The 10356-nt window shown below is 38.2% G+C and overlaps 1 protein-coding gene across 1 annotated transcript in view; it reads right to left on the bottom strand.

Moving 5' to 3' along the window:
• Positions 1 to 1118: 1118 nt before the first annotated feature.
• LOC106883424 (peptidyl-prolyl cis-trans isomerase B) overlaps positions 1119 to 10356 on the bottom strand; it is a 24390-nt gene continuing 15152 nt past the window's right edge. Inside the window, exons 3-5 of the mRNA XM_014934420.2 lie at positions 9716 to 9809; positions 8027 to 8211; positions 1119 to 3553 (exon numbers count right to left, since the gene is read on the bottom strand). Of these exons, the coding sequence (XP_014789906.1) occupies positions 3389 to 3553; positions 8027 to 8211; positions 9716 to 9809 (444 nt within the window). The 3' untranslated portion in view covers positions 1119 to 3388. The remainder of the gene's footprint in view (positions 3554 to 8026; positions 8212 to 9715; positions 9810 to 10356) is intronic.

Below are 10356 nucleotides of genomic sequence, written 5' to 3'. Positions count from 1 at the left end.
ATATATGTATATACATATATATGCATATACGTATATATGCATATATATGTCCATATATATATGTATACAAATATATATATGCATATATATATATATATATACATATATGTATATACATATATATGCATATACGTATATATGCATATATATGTCCATATATATATGTATACAAATATATATATGCATATATATATATAAATACACAAACGTATATATGCATATATATACATATGTGTATACCGGTATATGCATATATATATACATAGATACATATATATACATATATATATATATCACCTTTTATTCGTATATATATATGTTATCCTAATGGGTTTTACCACTGGATGCCCTGATGTTTTAATGTATATTTACGTTCGATTTATGATAATATGGGACTGCTATAAAGTTATTTTGGCCAATTAGAGCGTTCATTCATTAAACCTTTCAATTTATTTTCCCTTTCGTCTCACCGTTACGTGAGCACTTCCATCTACAGTCTTACTTTTATTCTTCGGTTCAACGAAATTTCTTTTGGGATTAACGAAATTATAAAATTATCCTTATATATATATATATATATATAAATGGAAGAAAAACGCAATAGAGGACAATAAAACATTCGGACAGATCGATGATACAAAGGCGGACAAGAGAAACAACAATTAGAAGTAGAGGCGAAAAAAGACGGGTCATTCGTGGCTTTCTTTCATCAGTCAAGTTCCAGAAGTCACGACCATTTCGGGCAGTTTCACTTGAGAAGGTCCGATCTGGTTGCCCCCCAAAAAGTGTAAGCATTAGACCCCTTTGTAAGAAAGCTAGCGAATGTGTACGGCAGCAAAGACAAAAAACAAACAAACAAAAAACATGGTTTTAGAGTCAGGTTTTGACTGCTATTTCAAACATGATGGTATTTCTTAGATACTCTTAATTGTGATTTTATATATATATATATATATATAAATTCATGATTATGTTCATTTGCTCGCATAGATAATTTCAGTGACTGAATAAATTATATTACGCTTTTCAACAGATTAGAAATAACTTGAAAGGATACCAGTAAATATATATACATTTGTGAGATTCAAAAAAAAAAAAAAAAAAAGGCAACACCAGTATCTGTAAACGTAGTATGTGTGTTCACGATCTCTTTGAATATTTTTCAAGATGAACGTCATTTAATATAAGTAAAAAGAGGGAGATAACCGTGGTACATATCAGCTTCATATAAATAACATCACTGACTTTTGGGTCACTGATGGTTCTAGAACCTCTTATAGTCTGCACAAATTGACGAGCTATAATTTCGGATCCCCGCGGCCGCCTCGCTAGTTTAGTGGTCGTCCTTGTTTCACTATAACGTGCATAGCACAGTATTAATAAAATTGTATCATCTATACTAATGTACAGATACCTGTATTTCATTATTTAAGTAAAATAAGGCGGTGAGCAGGCAGAATCGTTAGCAGGCCGGGAAAATGCTTAGCGGCATTTCATCCGTATTTACGTTCCGAGTTCAAGTTCCCCCGAGGTCGACTTCGCCTATAATTCTTTCGGGGTTGGTAAAATAAGTACCAACTGAACACAAGGGTCGATGTAATCGACTTACCCCTCCCCGAATTTGCTGGCCTTGTGTCAACATTTGAAATCATTAAGTAGATTTTTATTTGTGTAATCTGGAAAGGCTTTTGTACCGAGGTCTGAGGAATTCCGACGTTGTACTTGTGTATCATATCCAAGTTCAATAGCGTAGCTAACAGTGGGGAACGACCGTTCCTCCACCGCCGAGGACATTTTTCAAAATTGGCGCCTTTTATAACATGTATACCAATGAGTTTAAATAGTCTGGTACGTGTCACGGCGCCTTTTTTTAAATGCTCGCTCTTCATTACTTTGTGTAGGCTTGTGGCTTAGTGGTTAGAGTATTAGAGTCATGATCGTAAGATTGTGGTTTCGATTCCTGGACCAGGCGACGCGTTCTGTTCTTGAGCAAAACACTTCATTTCATGTTGCTCCAATCCACTCAGCTGGCAAAAATGTGTAATACTGCAATGAACTAGTGTTTCGTCCAGGTAGGGAATGGAAACCGGGAAACTGGCCCTTAGGGGCCTATATGACTTTTTTTTTTTTACTTCCTGACTTTAGAATCTGTCTACGCGTCTTCTCCAGTTATAATGAATTCTTATACTTTCACAGATCACAAATTAGGACATGGTAGTACTTAGATCGATTATCGAAAGATAACAGATAAAACATCCTTCCCGAACCCTATCTACTCATAAAGACCGGTTCCCGGTTTCCGTGGCGTATATGTATTTACCCACTGGACGGGACGCCGGCTCGTCGCAGAAGTATTTTGCTCACGAACACAATTCGTCGCCCAGTCAAGGATTCGAAACCGCAATCTTACTTACGACCATGAGTCCAATACCTTAACCACTAAGCGATGCGGGGAGGAGTGGACAAGTATATTTCCTCGGTTCCAATACTTTAGCACTTTATTTTATCGGATGAAAAGCAAAGTTGACCTGGGGTGGGAGGAGTTTGGAACACAGAACGTAAAGATCCAGAAGAAATACCGCTAAGCATTTTCTCGTCCGACGCACTAATGATTATCTCAGTTCACTGCTTTTACATCTGGATATAATAACAATAACAATGACTGTAGTTAGTAAACAATAATTATATTAATTATAAAATACTCTTGATTACTTGATCTATAAACGTTTATTTTACTTTTTCATACACATGGTATGGTGAGTGACGCTTAATTAAATTAAAATACCAAATTTGGAGATTAATATTTTTCTCTAAGTAAGAAGTAAATAACATTTAAGATCAGAAATACAAAAGGAAAAAAAATCAAAAAGAAAAGTTTACAAAAGTTGTTTGTGTGTAATGAGAAAATAAAATAGAACAAGCAACGTTGTTGGTGAATAATATATAAAATTGCGGAATTAAGCGGTGTCACATTTTGGTTTGTTCTGAGTTCATCGGTGCAACGCAAAATTCAACAAAAACTCCGATCATATAATATATATATATATATGAGAAATTATGATAAACACTAGTTTATATAATTAGTTTTCTGCCAACGTTCCACCGTGAACACACAAGATATATATATATATATATATATATATATATATATATATATATATATATGGGTGGCATTTTTTAATAGTTTTGTTGAGACTCTTCTGATTTGTTTGTTCTTGCAAAAGGCTTATCTCTTCGTTAACATTTTGCCAAATTATCATCGAAGGAATAAAACTGGAAGTGAGAAAGTGCAGCAGCAAAATATGTTGAGGGAAATGATAAGGTGGAAAGAATGAGAAGAAATACGAAATTTTGCTTGATTTTGCTAAAGAAAAACAATAATAACAATTTATACGATGATTTCGACATCCATATCAGCGTTTGCCACGCTTTGACTTTCACTGAGACAAAATGGATTTGGTACATCCTCAGCACCACAATCGAGGATTTTGACTTTCTTTTTAGGCTGATTTATTTCATCAGTGTCGATTGCACCAATCTTTCTCAGAAAATCCTAGAAATAGAAATATAAAAATGAAAAAAGATAGAATAAGGAAAATATTTCAAGAATTTTCTGATGACTAATGTGATGAGAATAATGGTCTTCAGAATTAAACAGTATCGACGAAACAATTTTATAACATGTAGCATTGGTAGTAGTTTTAAACAAAAATAAATAAAAATTCAAAAGCAAAGTGCAGAATTAATATATAATTACTGGTTAAGGCTCGGTCAAGTGGAATCGTTACCACACTGGAAGAAATGCTTAGCGGCAATTCTTCCGACTTTACGATCAGAGTTCAAATGCTACAGGGGTCGACTTTGCTTTTTGCCCTTTCAGGGTCGGTAAAATAGTACCAGTTGAACACTAGGTCAATGTAATCGACCAGCCCCCTCCCACAAAATTTCAGGCTTTGTGGCCATTGTAGAAACGAATGCATATTTGCTGGTTAAGGCGGCGAGCTGGCAGAATCGTTAGCACGCCGGGAAAAAAAGCTTAGCGATATTTCGTCCGTTTATATGTTCTGAGTTCAAATTCCGCTAGGACCAACTTTGCCCTCTTTGGTTAAGAAGTTCGTTTTCAAATCACGCTGGTTTGGGTTCAATCCCTTGGACAAGTGTCTTCTGCTATAGCCTCAAGCCGATCAATGCTTTGTGAGTAAAACGGTTATATGTGTGTGTTTGTGTCTCACTGTTTAACAACCGTTGTTGGGGTGTTAACTTCCTCTAATGTAGCGGTTCGGCAAACCAAGGCGATAGAATAAGTACCAGACTGCAAAACAAGTATTGGTGTCGATTTGATTAAATTAAAAATCTTTCAAAGCAATGCTTGGGCATGATCCCAATGACTGAAACAGGCAAAACAGTAAATGAATGCTTATATTTCTTTCATCAATTTTGTAGCACGCAGAATATATTTCCAGCATCTATATTGTTCACATGCCCGATGTACGCCTACATACAAATCTCTGGCTTGGCAGTGCTTCCGTGCGGTGTTACCTGTTCGTGACAAGCTGTCAAGGCACGGAAGTACTGTCAAGGCACGGAAGTGCTGTCTCGCCGACATGCCCGAGATGTGGGCAAGATAGGGAAACCGTCTTGCACGCATTAGTGGAGTGTCCGGAGTAATCGGGACTGATAGCTTTTGTCGAACAACCGTTGTCAGTGACAGGAAGAGTACAGCTATCAGCTGAGTCTATCATCGAGATTGTGCCACCTCCTTTCCTTAACAAGGAAAGGAAGGCTTGCTTTCTCTGCGTAGTAGCCATACTGAAAGAAACAGTATGGAAGACGCGTGTGAAAGGTATAGTGACAGGTACCTTTGTCTCTGGCTGGGGGTTGGTTAAATATTTTAGTTACCACCCCGGTAGTAAGATCAGGCTGGAGAAGAAGTGTCTGTCACGAGATATGTTTGTGAAAAGATAGAAGCCTGTGGTGAGCAAGCTGGGTACGATTGGCACCAGGTAAGTGAGGTCGGGTTAAAAAGTAAAGGTTCTACCCAGATGGCCGGGTGCCTCTCTTTCAACGGTCTTCATTGCAAAACGCAATGACTTAATCAAAATTCAAAATTTTAATTGCATATTTCATCGATTCATTTTTTCATCCGATTGATTTGACATTTTTAAAACGTAAAAGCTTCTTCACCCTTTATGTTTGTCTGTCCTTGTTTGTCCCCTCTCTAATGCATGTATGGCAAATCTATATGAAATAAAGTAGTTGCAAACGGACATAGACTCCTCTCAGCCCACACACCCCTGACCCAGCGGAACATTGAAGATGTGATAGCTGGTGAGAGAGAGAGAGAGAGGGGGGGAGAGTCTTCAGTTGTGTGGATGCGATCAACATGAAATGATGTGCATTACTCAAGGACACAATGACCCGCCTGTATCAGGAATCGAACTCATGACCTTAAGTAGTAAAGCATGATCTTCGAGCTTTGAGCCTCACAGAAGCAATGACTAGCGACCGAGAGCTTTGGCGATATGCTGTGCTTGAGAAGACCCGTCAAGCCAAGTAAAATCGTAGTCTTAACTGATGTTGGTGTCACGTAACTGGCACCCATGCCAGTAGCACGTAAAGAGCACCGTTCGAGCGTTGGGCCTCACGGAGCCAAAGTGACTGAGTTCCTTTCGAGTGTTGGGCCTCACGGAGGCAGTAACTGAGACCTTTGGTAGTATGTTGTGTTTGAGAAGAGGACCCATCAAGCCGAGCAAAATCGCAGTCGTGGCAGATACCGATGTCTCGCAAATGGCATCCGTGCCGGTGGTACGTAAAAGCACCCATTACACTCTCAGAGCGGTTGAGGTTAGGAAAGGGCAACCAGCTGTAGAAAACTATGCCAAATCAGACTGGAGTCTGGTGCAGTCTTCCAGTTTACCAGCCCTTGTCAAATCGTCCAACCCATGCCAGCATGGACAACGGACGTTAAATGATGATGATGATGATGATGATGATGATGATATATATATATATATATATATATATATGTGTGTGTGTGTGTATGGGAAAAGCGGAGGTGCGCGTGTGTCTGTGTTTGTGTAGTTGTACGCCACCACTACTTGACAACCGGTGTTTCTTTGTTTACGTCCCTGTCATGTAACCGATTCTGCATAAGAGACTGATAAAATAGGTATCAAACTTTAAAAAAATTATTACTGGGGTCGATTCGTTCGGCTAAAAACCATTCAAAGTGGTGCCCCAGCATGGCCGCAGTCCAATGACTAAAACAAGAAATCGAATCGTTAGAATCGTTCGAGTGTTGGATAGAATACCACGTGGCATTTATTTCATCTATTTTCACTTTGAGTTCAAATCCCGCTGAGATTAACTTTGCCTTTCATCCTTTTGGGTTCGATAAAAAAAAAAAAGTACCAATCATGGGCAGTGGATTAACGGATCTCTGAGAGTATTGGATAGGATACCTTGCGGTATTTGCTCCATCTTTTTTTTTTTATTTTGCGTTCTGACAACAGTAGCAACGACGATGCTGTATGGCTCCTATGGCGGCGACCTTTTTCTTGGACAAAATCGATGATGCGGAGAGAGAAGAGTTACTATCGTCTTACCAATACTAAACTAAGCTAAACAGCGGTATTATAACCTGTTCTATTGAGATAAATTACAAAGGTGCAACCCCGTCCCCCACCAACATCTGAAAATCAACTCCCCTACAACTTTAAATCGAGAGGAACAATCTCAGTTTAATTTAGAGTGTTGCTTTATAAGAATTTTAAGTTGCAGCGAAATTTTTCAAGTTTCTACTTTTTGTATATGTTGTTTATTGTTTAATCATAGCGTACCTCATTTTAATGTTTAAATCGTTCGTTTTAATCGACAGTCAAGGACTTTCCTGCCGTGACAACAGATTAGGGTTCCACTGTCTCTTACTAAACAACCTTCACAGATGATTTGTACATAGTAATCAAATGTTTATGTTGTGTGTTCGATCACTCACATCATCAAACGACATTACCTGTACAGGTGCACGGTGTGCCACACGTCAGACGTTAGAAGTGATCGCAACGCACTACCCAGTCTGGGAATCGAAACCAGAATTTCACATTCGTGAGAACAACACCCTAACCACTTGGGTTCATGCCCTTTCTAATAGAAATAGCACGTCACCAATATATATTGGTCTCAACTTTTGACACAAGGCCAGCAATTTCGGAGGAGAGGGTAAGTTGACTACATCGACTCCAGTGCTCAACGGGCACTTATTTTATCGACCCCGAAAGGATGAAAGATAAAGTCAACTTCGGCGTAAGTTGAACTCAGAATGTAAAGATGGGCGAAAAGCCGCTAAGCATTTTGCCCAGCATGTTAACAATTCTGCCATCTCGCCACCTTAACACAGCTAGTACATACTGTTATTAGACGATATGGTTGTATACTAAAAACAGATTTGAAAAGGGCAACGTAAGCTACGCCTTGACAGTAAATATATGTGTGTGCGTTTTTTTTTAATATAGTTATTTTATTACAGGCTTTTCTATGACTATTATCAGGAGAAGAGATGAGCTTGCAAGAAAAAGATTCCATTAAAAAGTGGACATAGCCAAGTAGCCTATAGGCGTAGGAGTGGCTGTGTAGTAAGTAGCTTGCTTACTAACCACATGGTTCCGGGTTCAGTCCCACTGCGTGGCATCTTCGGCAAGTGTCTTCGACCAAAGCCTTGTGAGTAGATTTGGTAGACGGAAACTGAAAGAAGCCCATCGTATATATGTATTTATATGTATGTGTGTATGTGTTTGTGTGTCTGTGTTTGTCCCCCCAAGATCGCTTGACAACCGATGCAGGTGTGTTTACGTCCCCGTAACTTAGCGGTTCGGCAAAAGAGAGACCGATAGAATAAGTACTAGGCTTCCAAAGAATAAGTCCTGGGGTCGATTTGCTCGACTAAAGGCGGTGCTCCAGCATGGCCACAGTCAAATGACTGAAACAAGTAAAAGAGTATTTAATAAAGTATAAGAAAGTTTCTACTTACGTATCCTTTCAACAATTTACCGAAGACAACATGTTTTCCATCCAACCACTTTGTTTGTTGCAACAAAATGAAGAATTGAGAACCATTTGTATTTTTGCCATGGTTTGCCATGGAAACAATACCTGTACTATTGTGACTTAATATGAATTCTTCATCATCGAAGGTGTCTCCATAGATACTTTTACCTGAAATAACAAATGAATTTATGTAAAAGAAGTTTTGCAAATGTTTGTACTCAGAACAATAAACATTCTTTATGCAACAAAGGAAAGTATATTCAGCAAATCATTAGATATTTAGAGACAACACTGAAAAAGGAAACACTAAATAATCGAAGGGTTGCGTACAAGCTTACAATATAACCTCCACACTCAAAAAACTATTTAAGAGGAATACTGGGACAATGTCCTTGGATAGCAAGACAGAACTTTGAAGAGAAATTTAAAAAAAAAAAAAATTTTAATAATAAAATAATAATAATAATAATAATAATAATAATAATAATAATAATAATAATAAAATATTCAGACAAATACATAACAAAAACACCAGGACTTACAAATATATATAACATACAAAAAATTGCACTACTGGGCACTGCACACATCCTACGCAAAACACTTTCAATACAGTAACCATAAGAGCATCACAGCAAACCACAGCACATACCCAAGGCACACAGAGCTGCGCTCGGTAGTGAAGTGAAAGCACGTTATAAAAATAAAACTATTGGATAATAATAAAGTAATAAGAGACGAAAGCAGTAACTGTACTGATAAGTAATGTTTATCGTCACTTCAATATGGCTGTGCCGTAAGAACCGATGTTACTACCATTTTAACCCCATGGGGACGCTTCCTCCAGTTAGTTATCGATGCAATCTGCACCCGATATATATTGCATGCAGGGAAGCGAACCCTACCATCTTCCGGCCACCAGACCCTATGGTTTCGAGTTATTTGTGTTCATCCTGATTGGTGGGTACTCGTCCGCTAGAGATAGCAGTAGTTCGCTCCAGCTCGCAATATATAGAAAGTCACTGATCTTGCAACAAGCAAAGTAGCTAGTTGGTAAAAATAAGTATAACGAGAGAAACTGAATCATGTGCCGCTCCTTAATGACTGATCATTGTTTAAGAAGTCAGACAATTTTGGAATAACATGGAATTCATGCAAAGATCACTTGATGAACACAACTAGCACAAACCCTCACTACCTTGTGAGTGCCTTCTTGGTAAAGGAAAAGGCTAGAGGAGTCAACTTCGATAGCAAACCTAAACAATGGAGTCCCTCAGGCGGTCTTGTGTCGTTTTTGACACCCTTCCGACCACTTTCGGGCGATTCACTCAGGAGAAGGCCACTCCAATGTAAAACCTACAACTTGCTGGTGTCTGCAACCGTCTTAGCCCGCTCAGCCACTGTGGTCAGACGTCCAAGTCTAAAGAGTGGAGATCGGATTGCATGGAATGACTCTCAGTTTAAAACTACTAAGAGCAAGAGATAAGAAAAAACTCTGCAGCGTCAAGGATCGATTTCTATAACCGATTGACGGCATGCTTCTCTTTCTCATGGACATCTGACGCGAAGAAACTGCCATCGATTACACCTGTAGATCGCTTAAATGCTTAGTGTAGTGCAACTATTATCATACTTTGATTAGAAAGATATATATGATAGATCAAGTACTTACCACCAGTGCCATCACCTCGTGTCACATCACCCATTTGTATGAGGAAGTCTACCACAATACGGTGAATTTTCGTATTCTTGTAATGAAGTGTGGTCTTTAAAAGAAAAGAAAATATAGTGCAATAATTCCTATCAATATGGTGTGTAAATTATATTGATACACCAATTTTATTGTCAATATTATAAAACGAAAATTACTGTTATTGTTGTTGTTATACGTTCATCCTTATGTTCTGAGTTCAAATTCCACCAGGGATGTTCTGCCTTTCATCCTTTCGGGATCGGTGAAAGGCTCCTTGTAGGTTGACATTGATCTTGGTTGCTCTGATAAACCCTTCTGTTTCTGATTTTAAGCCAGAGGACACTAACCATTGATGGGTAAGGGCTTTGTCAACAACGGCATTATTAGCTCTCTTTGGGTATTTGTCACTGAGTGGTTTTTCTTGCCATTTATCAGTAAGAATATCTAAGGCACCAGTTTTAGCACGGGTTTTCATACGCTTAGCTTTTTCTGTGCTTGAATGAATATCTAAGGCAGCAGTTTTTTTTAATAATAATAATAATAATAATAATAATAATAATAATAATGATAATGATAATGATGATGATGATGATGATGATGATGATGATGATGATGATGAT

This window comes from Octopus bimaculoides, chromosome 6, assembly GCF_001194135.2.
Source record: "Octopus bimaculoides isolate UCB-OBI-ISO-001 chromosome 6, ASM119413v2, whole genome shotgun sequence".
Classification (NCBI taxonomy): Eukaryota; Metazoa; Mollusca; class Cephalopoda; order Octopoda; family Octopodidae; genus Octopus; species Octopus bimaculoides.
This window is presented reverse-complemented; position numbering and strand designations above follow the sequence as displayed.